The sequence below is a fragment of the Rhincodon typus genome, chromosome 13, assembly GCF_021869965.1.
Source record: "Rhincodon typus isolate 14 chromosome 13, sRhiTyp1.1, whole genome shotgun sequence".
Taxonomy (NCBI): domain Eukaryota; kingdom Metazoa; phylum Chordata; class Chondrichthyes; order Orectolobiformes; family Rhincodontidae; genus Rhincodon; species Rhincodon typus.
Window position 1 is genome coordinate 55,110,051 of NC_063344.1, and position 27,767 is coordinate 55,137,817.

At 39.2% G+C, this 27,767-nt stretch overlaps 1 protein-coding gene across 1 annotated transcript in view; it reads left to right on the forward strand.

The window, feature by feature from the left end:
• efhd1 (EF-hand domain family, member D1) overlaps positions 1-17,387 on the forward strand; it is a 110,077-nt gene extending 92,690 nt beyond the window's left edge. The window contains exons 3-4 of the mRNA XM_048604353.1: positions 12,344-12,478; positions 14,587-17,387. Of these exons, the coding sequence (XP_048460310.1) occupies positions 12,344-12,478; positions 14,587-14,718 (267 nt within the window). The 3' untranslated portion in view covers positions 14,719-17,387. The remainder of the gene's footprint in view (positions 1-12,343; positions 12,479-14,586) is intronic.
• The last annotated feature ends 10,380 nt before the right edge of the window (positions 17,388-27,767 follow it).

A 27,767-nucleotide genomic window follows, 5' to 3' on the forward strand; every position in this document is an offset into this window, starting at 1 on the left:
CTCTGAGGTCCACCCGGCAGATCTCGTTCCAATCACGACACATACATTTAGAATTAGCTAGCAAATATCGAGGTTAAGATTTAACTCCTCACTTGGAGTTTATGTCTTCGCCCACCCAGACAATAAGGGCTGAATTTTGATGACTAGTCCGGAACATGGCAGCAAGTGTCAGGATCCCAGAGGCTCTGGGGGGAGGAGGGGCAGGTTTTTACAGAACGCTACTTCCAGTTTTGCTGAAGAAGTTTCTATTTAATGACACCTCCAAGAGTGACAGATGGGACTGTTCAATTGGCAAACTTAAGTGACAACAGCTTAACAAGGAAAGGCTGCCCCACCAGTTCTGAGGTTTCTTTAGTGATACTTTGATATAAGTGCCAGCAGGGGAATTTTATTCCCAACAGATGGGAGGAAAACAGCTGCCTCAGAACCACTGAGAGATGGCTGGGAGTCGCGAAGAGGTGAGCACCCTGTGTGCTATTCCTTGCATGTGCATTCAGTAAGCTCATCAGGTAAGAAAAAGTGAATTATATGAATGGATGAGATACTTGAAATCTACATTCAAGTGCCAAACCCTCCCAGCTTTTCCTGCACAGCAGACCGTTATATCTTACAGATCCCCATAATTCTCTTTCAAGCATTCTTCTCACATCCTATCTGGAAAAACTAGCACTTACACTTGCCCTCATTATATCGCAACCTCTCCCTCACAGTTTCCCTTCATAAATGTTGTCATTTCATCCTCTCAGCCTATTCCATTTCTCCCACTTGTCGCTCGCTTCAATCTCCTTTTGCAGAAGGAGAAACAGGAGCAGAACACCAGGGAGAGTTGGTGAACAGCGGGGGGAGCTCTTGAATGAACCCACCCTGACTGTTGTGCAGGATGGCACACTGAAGATAAACAGTGTCTCGGAACACATGGTTATGTGGTGACAGAATTAGGTATCATGTGGCATTCAACACTCACTCCTGTTGATTTGATGTCAGCAGCCACTGAAATATGATGATCTGCATGATGTGCTCCCTGAACCCTTTCACTTGCCAGTTCTAATTCATAAGTTAAGTCTCTCCCAGATCCTTCAGCGTCATATAGGAACTGATACCAGAGGAGAAGCAAGGAGATCTCACACTGAGAAAACCCATCCCATGATTCTTACATCCCACTCGCCAGCTCAGATATGTATACCTCAGTGGGGCCTGCAAGGCAGATCATTACAATATCACATGGTGAGCAACACATCACCATGGAACATTAGAAATAGAAGGAGAAGTAAGCAATTTGAACATGTTGTTGTGCCATTGAATATAACCAGGGTTGACTTAGTCATGGGTTTCACTCTACCTTCCTCCATTACACTAGCCATCCCAATCTCAGCCACTAACACATACCCAGGGGAAATTAACATCCTTTCAGTTCCTTCTCGGAATCTTCAATGTTTCAATAATATCACCTCTCTTTATTCTAAGCTCCAATGAGTAAAGGTTCAACCTTTCCCCATGAGACTCCTTTGCCTAGTGTACTTGCTCTGAACTAGTCCCAGTTCTGGTAATGCCACCTTAAATGGAAAAAAGAAATAAACATTACGGAATGTGTGGCCCTAGTAATGTTTAAACTGTAGTAGCAAGACTTCTCTACTTCATTACCATTGCAATAAAGAAAACAATCCATTTGCCTTCCTAATTACTTTTACCTGTAGGCTAACCTTTTGTGCTTTGTCTATGAGGACACCCAGGTCTCACTGTATTGCAGCATTCTGCAGTCTCTCTCCATTTAAGTGATATTCTGTTTCCCTGCTCTTACTACCAAAGTGAATAACTTCACATTTTCCTATGTGATTCTCTGTGTACCTAATATTTCCCAGTCTGTTGACCTGCGTATATCGCTTTTGCAGATACGATTTTTGAGACAAGGGAAGGATGTGCAGTCTGATTGGTAGGATGCAGTTGCAGAGGTTCTGCCCCATTTCTAATAGATTCCAGAGAAAATGGTGGGTATGATTCTCATAGAAGGGAAAGCTAAACTCAGCAGGTCCACTTGAAAGCAGGTTCAACCAAATCCAATTTTGGTTGTTGTAAAAGGCTTAATCTGCAATTTGCCAAACACAAACCCATGGACTCGATGCAACTGCTCTTGAAGGGAGGATATAGTCTCATTAACTGTCACAATCTTATTTTTAAATCTCCCATTCAAACTTGGAGAAAATCTGGCAGTAGTAGGCTTTCTTAACAATAAATCGTCTAGATGGTTTAGATTGACAAGCTTTTGTAGAATCTGTACTTGCAGTTTCAATAAAGTTCTTTCTTGACATTTCCCTAAGGGCTGTTTATTGGCTTTGCTTGCTTGAGCAATCTTTAGAAGTTCTGAGTTCTTAATTTGATTGACTGCTTAAACAGAAATTTAAAGGTGTGACCAGAAGTTTGCTTTTATAAGCAATTGGCCACTAGTTATTTAAAGGTTTTTGGTACTTCTATGAATGCAAGATTTTGTTTTCACAATTAAGTCTATAGATGCGTTGGTTTCAATCTTCCAAATTTATTAGATTCTGAAAAGGTACTAGTAGATTGAAAAATCACAAATGTAATGCCCCTGTGTAAGAAAAGCAGGAGACAGAACAGGAAACTTCACACCAATTAGTACCACATCAGGCTACAATCCCCTATTCAGGAAGTCACAGCAGGATATTTAGAAAATCATAATACTCTCAGACAGTCAACATCGTTTTAAGAAAGGAAAGTCATGATTCATAAACTTATTAAAGCTCTCTGAGGATGTAACAAGAAGGATGGATTAGTGGGAACCAACAGTTGTATTCGATTTTTTTAAGGTGATTTGATTTTGTCATCTTCGTATGATTTCTAATATCTACTTAGATCAGTACTAGGTGAGTGGCTTTGGAGTTGGCATAGGGGTTGTGAAGGATCCTAGAGGTGTGAGTAGAGGACGTGAGTTGCCTTTGAGTTGCATTGCTGAGTATGAAGGTTCGTTGGGAGGTTGGATGGGTCATTTGGGATGATAGCCAACCTGACTCTAGACTTTGGGGTACTTCTTTTCAAAGTGGGTCAGGTGAGTCGTGAAATTTCCTGAGTTGAGCTTCACTCCTCAACAGGCAAAATTTGGACCTTTTGTGTTCTATTCACTTTTTTCCTTTTTTATACCAGCAAATTTAGAGACTCTACATTCTGCCCCTTCATTAATATAAGATGGTAAATAGTTGAGGCCCCAGCAGTGAAATTTTTGGCATCTTTCTAGTTAGTTTGTCAAAGGAAAATGACTAAATTTTGTCCTGAATCTCTACCTCTTGTTGATTTAATTAATGTTACATCCAAGTTATTATAGGAGTTCGTATCTTATGTAGTAACTTTCTTAATGTGCACCTTTTATTGAATGTCTTTTTTGGAGATCCAAGTACACTTCAACTCCTGGCTTCACTAATCCATCCATCCTCCTTCTTACATCCTCCGAGAGCTTTAACAAGTTTATGAATCATGACTTTCCTTTCTTAAAAAGATGTTGACTGTCTGAGTGTATTATGATTTTCTAAGTATCCTGCCATGACTTTCTCGATAGAGGTTATGGCATTTCTCAATGACAGATGTTAGACTAACTGGTGAATGGTTTTCCTTTTCTGTCTCCTTCATTTCTTGTGGAGGGGCCTTATGTTTATGTTTTTTCAATCCACTGGTGTCTTTCCAGAACCTAGGAAATTTTGGAAGTCTGCAACCAATGCACCTATAATCTCTACATCACACAAAAGCAGTGGCATGTGTTGGAGACAGGGACAGCAGTGAAGGGTACCTATCAAAGGGCACAGGTTCTGCTAAGCTGGTGCAGAATCTCAAGGGCATTGACGAAGAGTTTTATTCCAGAACACATACAAAAAGTGTGAGGCTTTTAACAACATTTTCCACAATTTGAGACATTTATCTTAGCTGATGTCTCAGGTCTTTGCGATGATATCCACCTCTATGGAAACAGTGCCTGATTGAAGTGCAACAAAGTGCTGTGCAACTGTTGCTTTGCAGGGAAGTGTGGACCGTGAGAAACCCAAATGCTGTCATCTGTTCTGATGGCTGAGTCTGCCCCTACACAGTTGGAGATGAGATGACTTCTGAAAGGGACCTGGAAGTGCGTTCCTGCTCCTTCTAGTTCACAGGAAAGCAAAATTATTCATATATGATATGCACGCATCGTACTTTAATTTTTTGAACGTAATTTTCTCAAAATCAGCTTAAGAACATCAGAAATGCTACTACTAGATTGACCTGACAGGAAAGCTGCCATTCATTACATTTGCAATGGTGCCTAGGCCCCAGTGAATTGTCCAGAAGCCAATATGTATAATGAAAGCTGGACCCTGCTCCATTCTGCTACAGAGATAGCTTGACTGTTAAAAAGATGCTTTCTCAGATCTCCAAGAAAACTGGCATGGCAGGAAAATAGTTAACTAAAAACTATTCTTCTTAGTCAAAGATGAGTTTATTGCAGTTCCTGGAAAATCTAACATGACATGAAGGTACACTTCATCTTTCTTTGAGTGGTAAGTGTGATTCAGGATATGGAAGGGATATTCCTACAATCTGATTAAGAAATGTACAATTCTTTCTATCCGTGTATTGAAACAGACGTAACAATTGTGTGGGAAGAAAAAGCTTTAACTTTGTTCAAGAAGTACACAGAAACGTAATTCTAGTAAATATGCAATCTTGTCACTATGTGCAATGATCTGACCTTGGCAAATCTGGGCAACAATAATGTTTTTTGTGTATGAGAGCAACTGTACATTCCTATTTAAAACTGCACACTTGGAGAAGTAGCTTTTGGAATGAAGTTTATAATATTCCTATGACTTGTTAGGATTTAATGTAATATGATTCACTCCCAGTATTGATGTGTTTTTAAATGGGACAATCTAGAAATAATTAGTAATTAGTTTAAAATAACTTGATTACTTCATGCAGTATTTAGATTTAGTAACTGAAGGGTGTGGTATTTTCACTTCGGCTCAGTTCAGCAGTTTTCACATTTTGTAACCAATCATAAACTCTTCAGGTGGATCCCAAAACCAGTGTTGTGTGACCAACAGAAACCTTTTTAAACTTTTCTTTTTTAATAGCTCAGATTGTAGAACAAAGCAGATTTAATAGAAGAGAAAACTTTGGAGTGACGAGATCCTGCCTGAAATAATTGAGAGTTTGATTGTTCTGTAAAGTGACTGATTGCAGTAGGCATCAAATGATGTAATTTGGACCAAGTTCTGAGCATAGATGATCATGCTCAAGCAGTAAAGCATTCGACAGTGATCACAGTTTGTTCATTTTATGGAACTGATTGTGAGCATTCAAAAGTGATCATAGCTTGTTTAAATTTGAGTATGCAGTTATATAGAGCATCAAATGCAACTCCCTACAGTTGTTGATATAAACAAACATAAACAAATGTTACCCTATATTTGCAAAATGTTTACCCAGCAGCTTCTCCCTCCATTTCTATTTCAACTGGCATGTTTATGCATCCTGCTGATCATTCTCTGGCACCCTGTGCCCTGCCAGGCCATTGGTGACCCTGGTGCCCCTCTCAGCCATGGTGATCTGTGTGCCCCACTTGGCCATGGTGACCAACTGTGTTGAAAATACAAGAGACGTTCCACCAGCGGAACAGGGTCGGAGAAGATGATTAAACAAATTGTCAGCAATGTAAACATGGCGACACTGGAGAAATAAGAGTGCATTGGAATTAAATTTAGTAGTATTTGATGAGAAGAGAAAAACTTGACCAGTTTGACCTGCTTCCTTTGACTGTACCTTTCAAAACCATGACCTCTACCACCAGGAAGGACAAGGGCAGCAGATACATGGGGACAACACCTACAGGTTCCCATCCAAACTACACATTATCAGACTTGGCAATTGTACCTTCATGTATCATTGTACCTTCTCTGTTGGACTAAAAACCTGGAACACATTTCCCAGCAGACCCAATCTACTTAGCCATTGTTCTAGCGTTGCTGACCACTGAGATACTGGAGCTGAGGGAATCATGTGACCCAGGATGACAGCAACAACTCAACACCCTGGAAACCTGCAGCTCGCCATCTGCAATAACACGGAGCTCAACAGGCTGCTGACAAAAGTTTTCACAGCACAGAACATGGCCCTTTCCAGCATCCAGGCTTTGCTACTGTGCGAGTCAATTGGACATCCCAGCAAGCTTCACACATAAAGGGGCATGATTGTTAATTACTGTTTAATATGTCATCAAGACACAACAATATATTGCCAAGAATGGAGTCCTTAGCTGCAGCCTTTCCTTTATAGCAGTGACAATTTTCTACAGTTACAGTCTTTTTTGGAGTAGTGTTGGTAACAATATACATACAATGGTTTTCTGGGTTTGTCTTTTATTGCAGATTTTGTTTTAATGGAGTTGAGGATGAGGTAAACGGGGCTGACAAACATCCAATCTTGGCACGGAGTTCTAATAAGACTTTGGTGGCTGCCTTTAGATTTCATAGGAAAATGGTTGTAATTGGCAATCTGGAGCCAGTTAGAAGGAACTGAGATATTAACAGACCATACTTTACGTTGACCTCTCAAATATGGATTAGGTCTTTTGTGGGATTTATAACTGGTGACCAAGTAGAAAGATCTTTCTATAAATCAGTTAACTTTTCTGGGAGTGTTATAAATATTAAATGGATACATTTGCAAATAAAACTAAAATCATATCCCCAAATCCATTTCACAAAGTAAATAGTTTGATTGGTGTTGTGGCCTTTTGTTTCTACTTCTGTTTTCTGTTCCTCATTCCCCACGAGTAGAGGATCATGACTCTGACCACCATGCAACCGACCGACAGGGCCCATGTCCATGGATTGATATCACAGGCTGCCCTTGACTTACTGTGTCAGGATCCTCTGACTGAGGACTGCTCCCTTAGACTTTGAGACATGGCCAATTTAATTGATATATGTTGAGTTTTATTGCGCATATACAGTTGGCACATGATGATGCAATTGTGACATTGACATAGCAAAGTGGTGTACAGAAACATATCCATCTTCTTGACTGACCACTGCTGACAACTCTGACAAATTGCCTGCCTTAGCAGAGGCACAAAAGGGCAAACCAGAGCAACTGGAAACCTTTAAGTCTGGCTGAGGGGCTCAAAGTACAAAACAGGCATGATAAGGCAAGCAAAGATGCTGTGAGCAGCAAAGTAGTGAGTGTGAAAAGAGCAAGGGAAGAGCCATGGGACGCATTCTGTCCCAATCCATAAATTGTGTGTTTGCCCCTGTGCACAAAGTAGCATAGCAGCAGCATTGCAATAAAAGGTCCGAGTACACTCAGGTGCAGCATGCAAGTGCAGTACTGTATTATATGTGAATAGGAGGAATGCCATGTAGGTGCAGAGAGGCTGGTACGTGTCCCATTGCCAATGTCTATGATGAAGACTGCGAGGGAATTGCTGCCATGAAGTATACCCTGAGTTTGGGGATGGTGTCCAGAGATGGAGGCCTGGAGGAGCAAGCAGCAAGCTGGGGTCACCAGGTTACCATCTCTCTGACTTTCATGTCGGGAGTTGCCATATTGTAGTTTGTATTTTGTCGGTGGGACAACAGGAAACTCCATATCAATAAAGTGAGATTAACTGATAATGAGATGCTAATACATGCAAATAAATGCAAAGTGCTGTTGCTCAACACTGACAAGAATCTCATTTTGTTGTTCAACACTTAGTTGGAAAATAAGACCTTTTAACTCTCAACGTCTAGAGTTGTCTCAATTCTGATCTCCTACAATTTTCTTGCAATGCTCACGTCATTCATTATCTGGTAAGATTTCACACGTTAGAACTGACTGCTCTCTCGGACCAAAAAGAAAAGCAATGTACTATTTAAAGAAGAACTTTGTTCCTCAATATTTATCCGTGAATCGATTTCATAGTAATAGATTATTAGGTCCTTAGTATATTGCTGTTTTTTGGGACCTTGCTGTGCACAAACTGGCTGGTGTATTTCCTACATTACATGTGACTATACTTCAAAAATACCTCATTAGCTGGAAAATATTCTGACATGTCATGCGGTTGTGAAAGGTACTATTTCAAGTCTTCCTTGCTTGCTTTTGGTATGTCTGTACAATAAGTGGGCACTAAATTTGGTCTAATGAAATTGATATAAGTTGGTTTTTGCATGCTGCTGTTCTTTCCCTCTAGAAATAAGATGTTTTTTTCTGGCAGGAGTAATCAATGTAACAGATACCCTTAATAGCATAAATGAAGCTGATATAGATAATAGAGTATAGCTTATTTTGTAGATTACTTATTGTGTAAGCTAGCAGACATTGCTAGAATACAATTTACTAGTGATTGCATTAATTGAGGAAAAATCTGTGTATGGCAATTTAAATAACTAATTCTAAAACACTACTAGCAATGTGAAAGCCATGATCCTTTGTGGTAGAAATTAATTATTTACTTGTATAAAAGTTGCATTAAATATTACCAAAGGGTTTTCATTTTTATTGACTCAAAGAATTTTGCAGAGGGATTTATAAAAAGGCCATTTTAGTACCTTATCAAATAGAACCAGATTCTATTCTTGAATCACTTGTACCTGATTTGTTCATATTGTGGGTCATCAAAAAACGCACCACTGAGTGGAAACCCTTCCATTCTTCCTTCATTCAATATGGATGGGTTAATGAAAAATCCACAAGCTGTAACTGCGCGCATGTGTAGTTCTTGCAAACATGTTTTCAGCTGACGTCTTCACAGATGCCATGGTAAGTTACAAGATTTCAAGAAACCAAGGAAGGGAGGAATTGGTGTCAAATAGCGACCAGGTTTTCTTTCATCAATTGGCCTCAAGCACAAAGTTCATTCCCAGATGGTGCCAAGGAAGAAATAGGCATGCCATCTTCAAAGCAGGAAAGCGACAGAATACTCATTTTGTTCCTGTGGTCCAGTGCAGAACAATGGGCAATAAGACTCCACCACCCGATTTTGGTCCATTGTAATTCTTTCTTCCCACTCTTGTAGGGACTTCATAAATTGACTTTGCCAGATATTAAACCAGCCGTCTGACAGTGAGCATTCAGCTGCCATTGTGGCAGTACCTATGCCCAGGAGGGCAAGGTGTTTATCCTGCCAGTTTCAGTCGTCTTCTCTGTTGCAATGTCCTTTTAGGCACCTCTGACCAATCCTGTGTAGCACTTCTTTACTGCCAATTTTATCTCTCAAAATGATACCCAAGATCTTGCTTAGGCAGTACCAGTGAAAGATGTCCAAGTTATGTAACATCTTTGCTTTCTCTTCCAAATCTCACTGACATAGATGACAGTTGAGTCTAAGTGTGTTATACATTCAAAATCTTGATTTAATTTTCCCATTTTACTACTGTGATCTGAATGAGCTTGGGCTCTGCTTTAAATGATCAGTTTAAATCATATTGTAACAAGCTTTGTACATGTATTATTCTTGTGTGTAGTTTTGAGTTGCTTTATTACAGTAAAGCCTTTAAAAATATTTAATGTGTACAATGGTTTCCTAAATGTCCATGTTGCGAACCCAGTCAGTGAGCATTATTAATTCATTGAATAATATTGATACATGAAACAATGAATGTCATTAACTCATGCTACTTATTTTAATGTTATATTTGAAAGGAAGTGCACATTACACTGTAATGTAATAAGTCCAGTGTAAAATTTCCTTAATCTACACCACAATTAAGCACTAGTTATACCTGTATAACATTTTTGTTTTCTGTTTTGGGTGTGGAATCAGCCAATAGAGCAGTATTAAGCACAAACCTTTTTCTGTTGTCCTTTTTTATCTTTTTTTAAAATCTCTTAACTGCCCCTCCAATACCCAACACAAAGCCATAATCCTAAGTAATTGCTTGATCAAGAGTCATTCTTGAGGATACTACAGCATGCTGCACCGTGGAATGATGGAAAGTTGATCTGTGCCATCAGGTGGGAATGGGGTTCCCCACTCTCTCTGAACTCCTGATTTTAATTTTGTTGTTATGGTAGTTCCCAAATGGAGATGATGCATTATCCTCAAAAAAGAGAAAAAAGCTGTGGAATATATTTTTTATATGCCCATTGTTCATGCTGTTTAGGGATTTTGGGGGAGAGAAATGTTTCCTGATAGTCTTCCCCAAAGCTTTCTTTTGCTAATGAAAGACTAAAGGGTGTAGTATGGAATTTCAATGTGGCCAACAGGCTGGAAACTAAACCCAGTATTTTACCAAGAGGCAGGGTGACAGTGAAGGAAGGCAAGCCCGTAATTGTACCTGCTCTCATTCAATATCACTAACTGTAGCAACTGTGCCAAGAGAGAATTGGTTTAGATAAAATCACAGAAATTACTATGCATACTTAAATAATGGTCAATTTTGTTGATATCCAACATTTGGCCAAAAAGTCCAAATATTTTGTACATATTACCAACTTGCCGTTGAAGTCAAACTCAGTCAATTACAAAACTACTTATTCAAAGACAACTGTTCTGCTCCTGGCATTTTGTAAAAAATAAGAAAAATACTTTTTTGGCTTCTTTTATGCTACTTTTGGGAATGGAGTTAATGGGAACAGTCTCTAACCTGACAAATTAGCTATGAAATAATCAGAGAATTTCAACATCTCAAAAAATAAGTTGTGTATAAGTACAGTTCATGCTCTTTTTAGCTAACATTTAGTTTCATAAACTTTACATAAGTGTGTATAGTAATTCACAAACTCAAATTCTTTGCATAGACAGAGCAACTCTCAAATTTAGAAAAGAAGTGTAAGGTGGGGGAGAGAGAGAGACCTCAGTCTCAAAATCCCACTCCTGTATGTTTAAAAGAAATCATTGCTTGCTATTTCACTTTGTTGACATTAAGCCTGAGGACTATCTTTGCATGATTAGTGCTGGATTCTGATTTCTCAACCTTTCATTATCACAGTAGGGTGCCTGCCAGTTCACAGTTTGACAGATTAAGACGATTATAAATAATTAAACTAGGACTATGAATTCCAGTACTTGTTTTTTTAAGTGATTTAAAGATGTTCCATGTGACTTTTTTAATCATGAGATTTTTTAAAATAGGGAAATCATCAGTAATAACTCTAGAATTTTATTTGATCTCAGCATGGATCCTGAGATCTTCTGTGACGGATACTGGGTGACTTGGCATGGTACGTGTAAGGCAGAAGGGTGGCATGGTTGATTGAAATGGTTTGGCATTAGGTCAGTAAAGGGCCACAAAGATAGGTGAGGGACGTAGGGACTATGAAGGCCCTATGGAGAAACCTAGAGGAGCATAGGTTGGTAAGGAGGGTATGGGGATAGTGCATGAGGTAACATGCTTTAACATGAATGGCATATGCAAGAGTGTGGTTGGGAGGTAAGGGAGGTGGGAAAATTGGTAGTGGGTTAGGAGGTAAGGGGTGGGAGCTGTCAGTTTGTTTTATTCCTTTGTCCATATCTTCAACAAAGTGCTGGAGCCCCAAGGCCAACCTACTTCCACCTGCAGCAGCCCCCTGGGGTCACCCACCAAAACTCCATGAAACCCAGCAGACCCGGCACAGAAACCCGAACTTCTGGTCCACTTTCCCCAAGGTTGAGTTTCCACATCTGGGAATTGCTTCAACTCTGCTGTTGATCAAAGAGCAAGAATTCAGCCCAGAGTCTCATGTTTTCACATTTTTGTGATCATTTTGTCGGGGTTTTTTTTCAAGCTAAGATCACGAATTGTTTCAAGAAGATAATTTTCTTGAATTCCAACTAAAACTTAAAAAATGTGTGATTGGCTGTGGAGGGTTTTAGTTACAGGACGAGGCTGAATGGCTGGAGCATCGGAGGCTAAGGGGTGACCTTATTGAGGTATCATGAGGGGCATAGATAGTGTGAATAGACAAGGTCTTTTTTCTAGGGTAGGGGAATCCAAGACCAGAGGACATAGCTTTAAGGTGCGAAAGGAAATATTTAAAAAGAACCTGAGAGGTAACTTTTGCATGCAGAGGGTGGTGTATGTATGGAATGAGCTGACAGAGAAAGTGGTGGAGGCTGGTACAATCACAACATTTAAAAGGCATCTGGATGGGTATATGAATAGGCAGGGCTTAGAGGAATATGGGCAAAATGCTGGCAAATGTGACTAGGTCAGTTTAGGATATCTGGTCGGCGCGGATGAGTTGGACCGAAGGGTCTGTTTCCGTGCTGTATAGCTCTATGACTTTATATCCCAGATACACATGGAAATTTTTACACCGAGGCTTGCTGTTGGACCTGTCCTAGGGGATAGAAGTGATGAGAGTTCACCAATTTGCTCAGTGTACCTGTACTTCTTTTTAGTTTCTTCTGATCTTCCACAAGGCGGCAGCAGGAGAGTTGGAGGAAGACAGTGGGTTGATGGCTCTCGCCAGGCTTTCAGAAATTGATGTCTCCACCGAGGGGGTTCAAGGTGCCAAGCATTTCTTTGAGGCAAAGGTAAAAACTAACTATCGGATCAAGACTGAAATATTTACAGGACAAAAGAGAACCTGTTAAACTGTAATGTTTGATGAATGGTTGTCTGAATAACCAGTTAGCAACAGGTAATTCTTGAGTTGACAGAGCTCTAATTTAAAAGGCTGTGTCTGTTGACCATGACACTTTGCCAAGTATTAGACCTCATTGAAGACACTGGAATGTGTAATTGGACAGCACTCGGCCAGGACACTGCTTGGAGTGTGCAGTTTTATCCAGTTTAGTGGTATTAAAGCTGTAGACGGTCAGAGCTTCACCTGAGGCTCTTCATTGCTGAGTTCAGATTATGACAGCACTATAGGGTGTGGCTTTATAAGAGATGAGCACTCGATTTATGTATGTTTCTCAATATATTAATTTAGAGAGGATTCAAGTTTGTGAATGTTTTGATTTTAACACAGCAGGCTCTTGGGAAAAAATTAAACTGCCTAAAATTTGTCAGACATGGAGAGAGAGCAAGCTTACGTTTCGAGTCTAGATGAATCTTCATCAGAGCTCAGATGAAGAGTCATCTAGACTTGAATTGTTAGCTTGCTCTCTCTCCATGGACACTGTTTGACATGCTGTGATCTTCAGCATTTGTTGTTTTCAGCACAGATTCCAGCATCTGCAGTAATTTGTTCCTACCTAAAACTTGTAACCTATTGGAACAATTTCATCTGACGTCCAGCTTTAACAGTAGTGAAAATGTTTCTAAGGTAGGAAGAAAGGGTAGTGTGGATCAACACTAAATATAATCAGAAACCAAAAGATGCTCAGTCCATAGCACTCTTGGCTTTTGAAACAGAAGATTGTAGCTTCAAGAGCTACTTGAAAGAAGGTAGCAAAAAAATCTTGCCTGACACTTCAATCTGGGTTTGAGGGGATGCTGCACTCTCAGAGTGCCACCTTTTAGCTAAAATGTTAAACCAAGGCCCTGTTTTTCTCTCTTGAATGGATGTAAATGTTTCCATGATATTTCCCTGCCCTGACAACAATTTATCCCTTTATCAATATCACTAAAAGAAACAAACTATCTGTTGTTTGTGGGAACTTGTGTGCAAAATTGGCTGCTGCATTTCCTATTTTACAATCACAATTACACTTAAAAGCAAATAATTGGCTGTAACACAGTTTGGAGCAACCTGAGGTCATGAAGGGTGCTACATGAAGCCTGCATTTGCAGCTACCGAATGGATTTAATTGTGAGGTAATTAACATCATGTACTCCATCCCAAGAAGTAAATTTCTACTTTGAAATATTTCAGATGTACCGTCTTGTGCGTTTAAACAGTAATCAACAAGACAATTGCAGTTCAAACTTTTAATTTCAGCGAGATTGCTCTATCTTTATTGTGAGTTTCTTGCACACATGAAGGTGCATGTTTCAATTATGGCATTTCTATTTGTCTATGTGATGTAGGCATTGAAGGAAAGATGAGCATTTATTGTTCATCTCAAATTGCCCTCGAATATTTTTATGACCAACATCCAACAACAAGCGATGATATTACTTTAACAGCTTTCTTGTTGGCAGGAATGACAATCTTTTTATTTCAGCCCCATTGTGGTTGATTTAAATATGGCTAGCCAAAATCACATCAGTTGAAAACTTTCAAACGTTATCATGGCTGAATATTTCAAATTGAACTCCACAGTTCTGAAGAAGAGTCATACCGGATTCAAAATGTTAACTTTGTTTCTCTCTCTACAGATGCTGCCAGACCTGCTGAGTTTGTTCAGCATTCTCTATTTGTTTCAGATTTCCAGCAGCCACAATATTTTTTGTTTTTATTACAACCTTGAAGGAGCTTAAAGAGAAGGAGGCTGCTGTTTTGGCAATTGAGCCACATGACTCCCTCTCATCCAGATTACAAATAACAATCTCTGGTGATATCGAGAATAACAAAATAGGCACTGATTGTCCATTTGAAAGTAACTGACTGCAGTAAGGCTGGCTGTTATGCCAGTTAGTGCCTTTTCCTGTGGTTGGGGACTAATGCAATTCTTTAGGGAAAGGAGGGAGCATGCAATTGTTTCGAGTAATATACAAAATCCCATTGCCTAAATTAACTTGCACTTGTTTCTAGGCCCAGGCTCTGACAACTGGCAGCAGGTTTGAAGCTGAAATCAAAGCCGAGAAGGAGCGGCGCAAACGTATAGAAGAAGACAGGAAGCAACGAAGAGCAGCTTTTAAAGAACTGAAGGCCGCATTTATGTAGAATTTCCTGTGTTTTACCCAGCACAACCACTTGTACAGATTTGTAAAGCACAGAACTGAATACTAACAGTTGGATAACTAAAACGTGCACTAAGTACTGTTTTTTGGGGTGCCATTTTATTTAAATTTTAACCTAAAGTTCTAGACCTGTAACTTTTTAGTTGTCTAACTGATTTGACTCCATACATAAAGCCTCAGAATTGAAAATGCATTATTGGTACAACAAAACTAATCATCTGGTTTAGAGTAGTCTGCTTACCAATTCAGAGGATGATCATAATCACCTCTGTCCCTATTCATACTGTTCAAAACTAACGGCTCAGGGCTGTGCTTTTGTAGAACTTAATGCCTCTTAGAAATGCTGCACTAAATTGTACACCATTTGAAGTATTTTTGAATTTATCTTATGTAGTCTTATTTTTATATATATATAAGGTATGCGTATATATAATCTGCAAGTCATTTGGGAACAATTTTAGACCATAGATGCAGAACTTGACTTTTTCAATGGTATCCGTGAAAACTGCTTTTTATTTTAAACAAGTATTTAATCCAAAGACCAATAATGATTTTAACAAATTAATCTGCAAAAATATAAAAGAATAGATGCTTAATTGTGTGGATAATAATTTCAAAATATTAATATTGTATCAATATTGAATTAAGTCTTCTGTAACTAAACATTTTAGCTAAGTTTTGATAATAGTTGAAAATGAGTAATGTGACATAAATTGTACATTTTCTAAATACGTTGAATTTCAACTGTACAAATGATGGAAACCTTGTGAAATAGCAGGGTATGTGTATGAACTTTCTGCAGCACAAAGCAACAAGATTGAAAAAGTTTTGTTCATGTTTACCCACAGTAATTCTCCCGCCTATAGAGTGGTCAAGGAGTGTCTGAGTCTGATTAGGTTTTCAAACAGGAAGAACTTTGCCAGGCAGTAGGACGCACTACATTTTGTGACTATTAGAAGACTGTTAGAATAACTTGAAGACTGGTTATTTTTCTGACTGCTCTGTTGGACAGCAATAGGTGCTGCTTGGCATGGTAAACCTGCAGAAATGAAGGAGATGTGAATATTGAACACTGTGGCAGGGCTCAGGTCAAAAATATCCTTATTTCATTCCATTACCTTAAAAGGTCCCTTGTTTATAACAATGTGAAAAAATCTGATAAATCATTTGTTGGTCTTTATTTTGACTGTCCAGTTAATTATTTGCGAGAACAATAAACTTCCAAATTTTTTGTTCTTTTTTTTAGAAATGGTACCTACTGGTATGATTTGGCTTGTTGGCTTCTGTATATGGGCTCCCCCTTCACAAATGTTTTGAGTTTCTTGAACAAGGAACATTTTGGAGCAGAAAACATTTATGGTACAATCACTTCCCACTCTTTGGCCATCTAACCAAGAACATTTTAATGACTATTCTTGCTCATTTGTGTTCTGATCAATGTAATGTTAGCCTAAGATCACATGAGAATTTTTCATTTCTCATTTGAAGATTGACTTGTTAATGTCTCATAAAACTTAACGAGAATAAATATAATGAGAAAAGGAAAACATGTTGAATTGCATTCCTAAATATGTTTTAGCATATGTAGATTATGAATGAGTTTGGTTACGAATGAAAGCTCTTCACTTCCGGCCTTGTTACCATTACGTTTTCTGCTTAGATGTTATACTGTATGAGAGGACACAAAAATGTTGTAATCTACAGGTCCTTTGTTGCCTCACTGAGATCCACAAATGGCAAACAGAAAGAACCATAAACTTCAAGTTTTGGTTAATTTACTGAAATGAAGTTTTTCTCCAACCATGGGTCACCTACTTGTTTTGGGTTAAGGGTGTGGAAAGAAATGAGAGAGAAAACACCGACTTTGTTTTACCATGGTATATAGTGCACCAATGTTAAATAGTACACTGAGGCTTCTATTAGGTAGCAAGTACAATGATCACAGGGACCCTGCTTTATCATTGATATAAAATGACTAAATGTTATATAAGGTTGGGGACACAGGTGTATATTTTGTGAGGAAGGTAGAGGTGACTTTAATGATTTAATGATAGTGACGTTAAAATATTAGAATTCTATAGGTGAAGTAAAATATGCAACATGCTAATATTTAACTACAATTTCCTAATATTTATAAGCAAACTTTTAAAAATTGATTGACTTGATGGTTTGCATTTTGAAGGATGATTTCTTCTGAGCTTTGCTATCATGCTTCCTCTGTGACTCAAATGTTTGCAATATTTGTCTACTTGAATGAATCCTGACTTATTGCACTTTTGCAATAATAACTGTTATAGTAATGTGTATCTGCTAGTCATATGATAAAATCATGACCCTAGCGAGCTTTAGAAAGTTACCATTGTGTTGCTATAAATTTTCACAAAGCTTGGGAAGATGGGGATTAACAGTGCAGATCACCTGGTGGTCAGCTGAAAGTAAATGGGACAAGAGCAGAGTAACAAAGCCAGTTTTATCTGGACGTGATGCAGAAAAAATGTTGTATGTTTAAAAACAGGAGCCTAGAAGTAGAAATTTTAAACATTAAAGCATTGCTATTAAATATGCTAGAAATGTCAATGCTGTAATTTGGGAATTATTTTGGGCAGGAGCCATCCTTTAAGAAATCTGAGTTTCACAGTTTTTTAAATGTTATGTTGTACCTGCTATTTAAAATCATATTTTTGAAATAATAAAAGGTACTAATAATCTTCTATGATGAATGTAAATTTATTTATGCACGTTCACGCATTCATATATGCTGAATTCATGAGGCTAAACTCCAAATCCACTTCACAGCTGACAATTGTATTTAATCCTGTTGTAGAGATTACTCCAGTTCTAGAACATGTGAAATATGGTTCTTAAACCCAGAAATGTAATTACAGAAAATAGTTTGGTCAAATTTACTTCTCAACATAGTAAGCACAATAATGCTAACCCTGCAGTAATCTATTCAGTCATTTCCTGTTTCTTTTTGGACCTCTGACCCTTACTAGTTAAATATACCAGCCTTTGGAAATGGTACACAGATCACAATGCACAATTAACTGTGCCAGTTGCTTCTGATGCAGACATCATGCCGACTCACTACTACCTGATAATTAACATGTTTTCAGCCTCCAACCAACACCAATCCAGAGGCTGCACACTTCACAGTATCCAATTCCTGATAGGTTAACAAGAGTTAAAGCTCGCCTGCATGACATAAAAGCAACCTTCACTTCATAGTGAGGAGGTGCAATGTGGCTACAGCAGAATCTAGAAGATAGTTCACAATTATCGGCATCTGATTGGCCAATAGCTCTTAGCATTCAAGTGGACATTGGAATTTCCATCCCTGGAGTCCTTAATCTTAGGCAAGGTCTGCCACAGGCCAGTTATGGCTTGCCCCTAACAGAGGTGATACTGGGCACTTACAACAGTGTGACAACCATTGTCTTCATCAAATACCTCTAATGTGGTTTCTTGGGTCAAACACCACTGCCATTATGATGTGGCCTGTGTGTTTCCCTGAATGTTAGCCCTTTACCACATACCACAAAGACTGGATTCTTGTTTAGATAGATGGTTTGAAGCTTACTAACAACACTAAATATTTATGCTGTTATAAGATCTCAGGCTCATACACAGTTTTGGTTGTATGATGACTGATGTTACAATATATTGACTGTAAAACACTAGACAGGCAGCGAATATGAGGTGAGGACCTTTATACTGAAACATCACATGTTGTGATGTCATTTGAATGTCTTGAAGGCACTCTGCCTGTTTGGTCTGGAATCTATACAATAAAATATTATCCCCTCCACCTCCCAAAAGAATGGAAACCCTTTCCTGATAAATATGACCAGGATGCATATTTGCATTGCAATAAGGCTAATTCTAATTCTAATTCATTATCCACACACTAATGATTTCATGAATGGAAAATCATGCTTGAAAAGTTTATTTGAATTCTTTTTGAGGTAACAAGCAGGATTGATTGAAGGGGAAGCAGTGGAAATAATACATTTGAATTTCCAGAAAAGACAAGATACCACAAGATAGGCTACTTAATAAGATAAGAGCCCATGGTGTCAGAGGTCGTGTATTATCATGGATAAATGCAGGTCTATAGGTACACTAGTAGTATTCTTACCTCTGAGCCAGAAGGCCTAAATTCCAAGTCCCACCTGCTCCAGAGATGTGGCATAATATCTAGCAGTGCATCAATTAGCTTTGGTGAGAGGTTTTGCTTTTCTGAATGATTTTGTGGTTGTAGAGGCAATGATCAGTCCCATAAGCATTTCAATTAAGTTAGTTTAGGTGAAACCTCATTCTATATTTTGGTGTTGACACCTTCCTACAAACTGGTCAGTTCTTTCACCTGGCAGTTGCCAGTATGAGATGAGCTCGGGCCTGGGTATACTGAAGCTGCTTGAAACCTGAAGCTGGTGTGGTAAAAGCTGGAAAGTTTAATCTGGATCCTTGCTGTCATCATTAGAATACCAAAAGAATTGATTATTCTGAATCCTACATTTCCCAAATCAGTGAGTAGTTAAACTGTTTGTCTTTCCTTATCAGCTATTGTTGATCTATAAAGTAGCGATTAATTCTTTCTTGAAATAACAGAGGTTCTGACAGCATGTCAGCGGAATACCAATCCATACTTAAATGTTTGCTTTCCATTTTACTTTGTAGCTCTATGCTGTTCAAAATGCACGTGTAAAAAGATCTGAATGCATTGTAATGCTTTATCTATTTTCATTTTTGGTGACCCCTTTTGTTTACTTCTTATTATTGCTGCTTTAACAGTAACAGATCAGTGTCTGTATCTAGATTTGCATCAAAAGAGGTGGGAGGTAATGTGGCTTTTTTTTTGTTTTCAGGACGATTCACTACAACAGAAATGATTCTGCTTTTCATCCTTTTACAAAACTTTGTTTAGAGCTCAACAAAATGGTCAGTGGACTTAAAATGTTAACTCTGCTTCTCCCTCTGCATATACTGCCAAACATGCTGAGTTTCTCCAGCACTTTCTGTTTGTGTTGGAAATTTCCAGCATCTACAGTTCTTTGTTTTTATTTTAGTGCCTTTTTTGTTGCTTTTGTGTAATTCCTGAAAAACAAGAAGATGGAATTGACTGACATCCAGACACAGATAATACCGTAGTAACACAGAAGATATTTTTTCAATATTTCTGCCTGCTTTTTGTCCAAGGATTGTTTAACTACATTGGAGCTGTCCTGTGTCACTTACAAAGCTTCCATTTTTTTGAATTGCATAAACTATGGCCTTTTTTTTAAGTGAGGACTCAGTAACATTCCTTTTTCATTGAGGTTGCTTTGCTTCAGAATAAATTGAAGCATTTTGTTGAATTCCTGTAGCTTGGAAGCGGGCCATTTGGCCCATTGTGTCCACATCGACCCTTTGAAGATTATCCTATCACAGCCATTCTATCTCTGTAACCCTGCATTTCCCATGACGAATCCACCTAACCTGCACATTCCTGGAGACTATGGGCAATTTAGCATGGCCAATCCACCTAGCCTGCACATCATTGGACTGTGGGAGGAAACCGGAGCACCCAGAGGAAACGCACGCAGACACGGAGAGAGCATGCAAACTCCACACAGACAAACGCAGGCTCCTGGTGCTGTGAGGCAGCAGTGCTAACCACCGAGCCACTGTGCCACTTGGTCTTAGCTGTTGCTTGTAAACTTCAGGTCTAAATCCATGTAGATGATTAGTGTTTGTTAAGAAAAACGTCTTTAAACTGCTACAACTGTTATCACCTTTTATAACTGACTAGCTTCCCTGAAACAACCATCACCATGATGTGGTTTCTTGTGTCAACCACTACTACCATGTGTCATTTGATATGGCCTTAGTACTTCTGTATCATTACAACTTATACCATGAAGATTGGATCTGTCTTGAGACAGTTTATTAACAACACTAACAATTTAAACTGTTACAGATTTCAAACTTATAGTCACATAATGTAGTGGTAACACTTGTAATAGAACTCAGGCTATGTGTAACACATCACATGACCAACTGACTGCCCTACGTTAACACTAATGCACCACACTGTAACATCGCATATTGAAGGCACATGGCATGTCTGACCAATCATCTATGTAATAACAATAACAGCCTCCCCAAGGATTTCCCCCTGATAGAGAGACATGGCTACACATCCTCTCCACCATGTCCTCACTCCCATTATCATTGGAGTGACAAAACATTCCAGAATTCCATTTTCTGAAGAAGGGTCCCGGCTCGAAATGTTGACTTTCCTGTTCCTCTGATGCTGCCTGGCCTGCTGTGTTCCTCCAGCTCCACACTGTGTTGTCTCTGACTCCAGCATCTTCAGTTCTTGCTATCCCAGAATTCCAGTATCTTTTGTGAAGAAGTGCTTTCTATCATCCGCATTGAATGACCTAGTTATGTTATGATTGCAGCTGATCTAATACAGACCAAATCAGATTCTAAAATGAAACCTGGCTTGATAGATCACATGGCTTGGATTTTCTAATGTCCAGATAGTTATTTCTTTAGCATAGTTGGAAGGTGTGCATGGGGAACTGCAATTCCCCTCAACATGGAACTAACCAAAAGTATTTATTTAAATGCCCCATGACCCACTACCCCTGGGAATCAACATCATCATCCCTGCCAGACCCAATATCTCCCATTCACTTTGAACTACACTAAACACTCCACTAATCTGGCTCCTTGCCACCTTGCTCCTGCATATGATACCCTACCCACCAGTCACCCTACTTACCTGGAAACGACCTACCCTGCACCCTACCCTCAAGACACCCTGTTCACCTGGCACCATACCCACAAGGCATGTAACCTGTCTGGTACCCTATCCATCTGACACCCTAACCTTACACCTGCCTTATGTACTTTTCCTTTTACCGCAAAGATAAATTACCGAATACTGCAGCTGACTGCTGTAAAAAGGTGGTGTGGTTTGCCTTTCCTGACTATTCTATGCTTATGACTTTTCAGAATAGATGCTCCACATTCCTGAACAGCATCTCTTGTCAGGAATGCAAAGCACTTTCATTCATAGAAAATATGGTGCAGAGTGGCAATCTGTATGAGATTACAAAGCTTCAGAAATTCTGGCCTCATGTTTAATTTTAAAGTTGGATGTCATGAGGCCTAGACACTGAAATATATTTACATGAGGCTGCAGATGTTCTTTAACAACAGAACATAAGTTTAGTATACAGAAGAAAGAAAACAAACCAATTTATCTCACAGGTAGAAAGACTTATAACACAAACTGCAAAACAAAGTTTGAACTCATTTCCCACCACAATCCTTTTGCAGCTACTCCATGCCAAAGAATTTTCACTCCTTTCTCAACTCTTTAAGTTTTTTTACTTAACTGACTTCATTTTTTCCTTGAATTGCGAAGACAATTCTCTAATTCCTTTCCAAATTCACTGGTGTGAGTCTTCCACAATTCAGATGGCCAAAACTTTTTCAGTTCTGACAACTTGAAGACTTTTCTACCCAAACTCACCAAGCTTGACAGCTTCACAAACTAAAACACATCATCTATAGTGACTGGTTCCCCTGATCCAGAAGCCTGATTCTCCTGCTGGGCAAAAATTAAATTTTGCTTCTGAACTCAGCTCCTGACTCTCTGACCTGAGGTGGTAAACCTTTTGTTCTGAAGTCAAAGCTAATGGCCTTGATGTGTTTACTCTATCAGTCATAAACTGAACTCATAAACATTTTATTCATTAACACCACAAGAGTTCCTGCCAGGCATTTGATAGGTGTTGCATGCTTTCTTGGAATTGATCCATTTTGGTCACTGTTCCAAATTACTTTCTGACGCACTTGTGAAAGGTACCTTCACAAAAATAACCGACATCCAACGATCTTTATTTTGAAATCCAAATTCCAAGATATAATATATAATGTACACCTTTCATCACATTCTAATATTAAGGTTATATGACCTTTTGCTCTAGATGTAGAGGAAAAAAAATGATTTCTTAACTAAACTATCATTCATTCGCTAACTTAAATGTCTTAATTATGTCATCTAATTCAAACAATAGGTCCTTCAGACCTGGAGATATTCCATTGAATCTAAGCTCCAGCCCTCCAAGGCTAATGTGTGGTGCGATTCCAAAACTGAACTTAGGATTCTAGATGTGGTTAAGACAAAGTTTTATACAACTTCAGAACAATTATACTCCCTTGTAGTCTATTCCACTTAAGATGTATGCTAAAGTATCATTAGCTTTTTAACTTAATTTCTATCCCCATCTATTCCACTTGAGATGCACTTAATTTCTATCCCCATCTGCCAGAGTTCTCTTTCATGTAATTATTGATTTGGTCTCTATTTTAAGTGCAAAAAGGATGACTTCACAATATCTCACATTGAAATCTCTCCACCAGTCTGGCCTCCTCACTTATTCAATGCTGTGAAAGCAAAACTGCATACAGATGTCATAGAGGAGAGGTATTCCACTTGCTATCAAAAATACTAAGAACATTGATAAGTCGAGAAAGACTAAATTTAACATCTGACATTTCACAAGAGTCAGTGATACATTTGATTAGCACATGTCCTATTGATTTTGCATCAAGATTTTCATTAGATGAAGAAATTCCCATAGTCTTGAGAGCACTATCAGTAGTAGACATATCTCATTTATAAATATGACTGCCAACTGTGAAAAGAAAACCAGCAATTCTACCCATGATGATTAGTAGATGGAGCCAATATATTTGTAGTATACAGGCTCCATCTAGCGGCTATTCCATGCAGATTGCTTTCCTTGTGGGTTGGATTTTCGGACGGCCAGAGAGTCATTTCTGCAGCAGAGGTGCAACTTGTGTATTAGGATCCTACAGAATCCCGGTGCAGCAGAATCCGACGGAACTGCCCGGGAAATTGAAGATTCCAATGGGTCCTGCACCCGAAAATCTTTCAGAAATATCCATTTAAATCAGAAAATTCGGAGGGTTCAGTTGCAGTTAAATAAATAGTTACGCAGGGGAGAGGTTAGAAAGTTAAAATATCTATCTTATTCCTAGGTAAATAATAAACTCACTCCCTGCCTTAGCACTGACACTCCCAAACTGCAATCTCCCTGGCTCCTTACACCACTTGGAACCTGACTCGACACAAATGCTACGTCGGACATTACATTGCCAACCATCTCGGGCACCAACATCTTCCCCACCAGCCCTGTCCCCACAGGACATGGCACCCCCAAACCCCACCTTCACAGCTTCAGGAACCCGGGTTCGATTCCACCCTCAGATGTCTGTCTGAGTAGAGTTTGTACATTCTCCCTGTGTCTGTGTAGGTTTTCTTTGGGTCCTCCGGTCTCCTCCTACAGTCCAAAGATGTGCAGTTTAGGTGGATTGACCGTGCTAAATTGCCCCATAGTGTCCAGGGGTGTGCGGGTTAGGTGGATTATGCAGGGTGAGAGGGTGGGATGCTCTTTGGAGGGTCGGTATGGACTCGAAGGGCTGAATGGTCTACTTCTACACTGTAGGGATTCTATGAAAAGGAGCTGTGAAATTAGCATTACACTGGGAATGACTGTCATTATATGGCCCCTCTGCCTACTTCCAGCTTAAAAACACAATCCTTGCACCAGCGCTGTATACAAAATGGTGAATGGTGTGGGGCATGCTGCTGATGGTGACCAGTGGTCCATCCACCACTTCTTTTCCTCAACTTCTCCTACAGTGCTGAGACAGGTAATGTCATACAGGCACTTTTTAGGATCTAAATCTTTGAGGAAAATAACATCTTATAAACTGGCAATCATGGAGATCTCCCAGATCAGTGAAATCCTTCAACTATAAGAAGGGTGAAAAAAAATTGAGCAGTGGACAAGGAATATTTAACATTGAAATGTTACTTTAAATTAGGCATTTACAGGGTAACACTTGCTTTATTTTTATCTAATACCTGCTCAATCTGTAACTGGTGTTGCATATAGATGCCAAATCTCATTATGGCTCACTGGTAATTTTTTTGAGCCAAGTGTCACCCCATCACATGATCTAGATCAATGCTTCCCAAAGTGGGTCCAGGACCCCAAGTGGGAATGCTAGGTTAAAGTTCTGCGTAAGGAATGGCTGCTACAGAGCTCTGACAAAGTCACAAAAGCTGTATTCCCCCTCTCTGAGTTCCCACTCAGGACTTACAACAACTTTCAAGTCTTAAAATCAGGTCACAGAGGAAAAATGTTTGTGAGGGACTTACCTAAATTTAGTTGACCGTTGCATTTTTGGGGGTGCCATCTGTGTTTGAGATAGTAAAACCACATCTGCCTGTCCTAATAGTTTGCATGAATAGAAAGGATCATTAGGTACTATTCAAAGAGGTTAGTCAGTTGTTGTTAATGTTACTCTGTGGCCAAAATATCACAAAACAATTGACTGCCCATTAGCCTTGTTAGCTAGATTTTGCTGTGTGTAAAATGGCTGCTTAAACTACCATCAGATCAGTGTCTTGTGATGGCTCTAGGTATTCTGTTAAGGTGCTCTGTAAATGCACATCTGTTCTTCCTTCCCAGAACTACTGACTCTAGGGGTGGAACAGACAGTAAAATTGCTGATGGCTACCAAAGAGATTGTACGCCTGTAAGTATGTTGAAATGAGTTACATTTTAAGTACAATGGACAAATGATAAGCAACGTACGCAAAGCCCAAATTCCAAATCCAGTCAGCGTGGCTTGTGGACTTCCATGGGTGTGCTTCATTGCCAGGCACTCAGTGTCTGATCGATGGACCCAGCACTGAGGGACCTACTCACAGCCCATCACCCATCCTTGCTGGCTCTGATTAACCAGTGGTTTTACAGGTTTTTTTTATTGTGTGGGGGTCAGTGGGAAAGGATCTCCATTCCAGGTTCTTTGATTTTAGGGAAGACCCATCACAGTTAAACCACTTAATTTATTGGACATTCCAAAAAATAGACAAAGTGGGCTTCTTGTTGGCTCACCAGCCATCAGGCAAGATCTTATTTGCGCATGGTAAATCCCATCATTTATCTCTGTGGTAGAATGCTACATAATAAATTACAATCATCTACAAAGCTACAGCTTAAAGGTTACACCAAAATGTAGTTCTGAGTTTTACACAACACTTTTTGGTAGACTCATTTCACCCTATGAAAATTTATAGATTACAAATTTCTTGCTAATTTTATTGAATTGGAAATGAGTGCTTCTAGAAATAGAGCACTAATAGTTTTTGACAAATGAGTCTCTGAAACCTATGAATTTTGAATGTTAAAAGTATTGTCCCTGAAATTGCAGTTTATCTTACATTGAAGTAACTCTACCTGATATCTCCTACTTCTTTTGGCTTTATACCATGAAACTTTCATCATTTAATAGTCTTTCCCCCCACCCTGTCAAAGACCTTCCTGTTTGTTCTTCTTCCCACCCTCCCCTTTTTCACTTACTCAAGATGTATTACATTTCCCAATTAGTTCAAATGAAATGTCATAGTCCTACTGAAACATTGACTTCATTTTTCTCTCCACAGTGCTGCCAGACCTGCTGAGTATTTCCAACAATTTCTGTTTTTATTTCAGATCTCCAGGACTGAACATAAATTTCTACTGTGAGTCTACTTGATCACTACCAACCTAACAGATCTAGTTAAATTAGTAATAAAAACAGAAATTGCTGGAAAAACTCAGCAAGTCTGGCAGCACTTCCCTCTGTGGAGGGAAATCAGAGTTAACATTTTGGGTCAAATGACCCTGCTGAGCTTCTCCAACAATTTCTGTTTTCGTTTCTCATTTACATCATCCGCAGTTCTTTCAGCTTTTATTTACTAATTAAGTTAGTTTCACACAGAATGTGGACAAAAGTAATGACCTCATTGCCATCCCTGACCCTGAGGAAGTATGGAAACTTAGAGTTGGATCACCGTTTGCCTAGCAGAGACTCTGTGCAATGGCTTGATTTGGGCACTTATAGTTTACTAAACAAGCTGCTTATTGCTGGAGCTGCTCAGACTTCATGCAATTACTCAGCTCTAATGCTATCCTTGTTTGGTATATTTATTAAGGTTCTGTGAAAAATATACCCTGGAACTGAAAGATATCATGAATAATTTGTGACAAATTCCCACATGTGTACTCTGACATTTTCAATCTTTGATTCACCTGGAAAAATCCAAGTAGACAATAACCATTCATTGGATGTTGTTATGGTCTCAGTGGTCAGAGGGAACTGAATGATAGCATAATGGTTCAAATTGTTCCTCCTGGGAGCACTCTTTCTCGGGTACTTGGGTTGCCTTCTCAGTCTGAGTGTGATTGGTCTCCTGAAGGTAGATGTCATCCTAATTTTCTTCTTCCTGTGACTATGAACTCCCCTCAAAATGGCCTTTCTTGTTTTCAAGGCCTTGGATTTAGCCTCGGTTTTGGCAGGAACAGCTTTCTTCTTCACATTTGAAGCCATCTTAGAAACGTGTTACCTGACCTCCCCAAAGTATAAGTTACCTCACTCAAAGGGATACTTGATGTCCCTGAAAAGGGTACCTCACCTTGCCAAATAACTCCAGCAGCTTTAGCATTTTCCTCAAATGCCTAAAGACATTGGGCATGGTTTGGAAATGCCAGCAACTAAAACTGGAGGTGTTTGAAGGCAGTTGTGTGTTTACCAATGCACAAAGTACGATCACCCCGGATCCATCCCACTGGCAGGAATGCTGAGTGTGCATCAGGAACAGAACTTCTAGAATTGGGTCTCCAGTGCCAAATTGGCTAAGGAAAGGAATCCTTCCAGCTTTACAAGCACTCAGTCCTCTATTTTTGTTTCAATCTGGTCCATTAAGTATTTGTAACACTTTTTATTTTGATTTCAGATTTCCAGCATCTGGACTATCTTGCTTTTGAATGTTTAACAGAGCTGTTTTTAATCAGTTACCAATGATCCAGTACATTTATCTAGTGAGTAGCTAAGCCAGACAGACCAGGAAAGTCTCAGTTTCAATGCTGAGATAACGGATCTGAGGCAGAACAATTG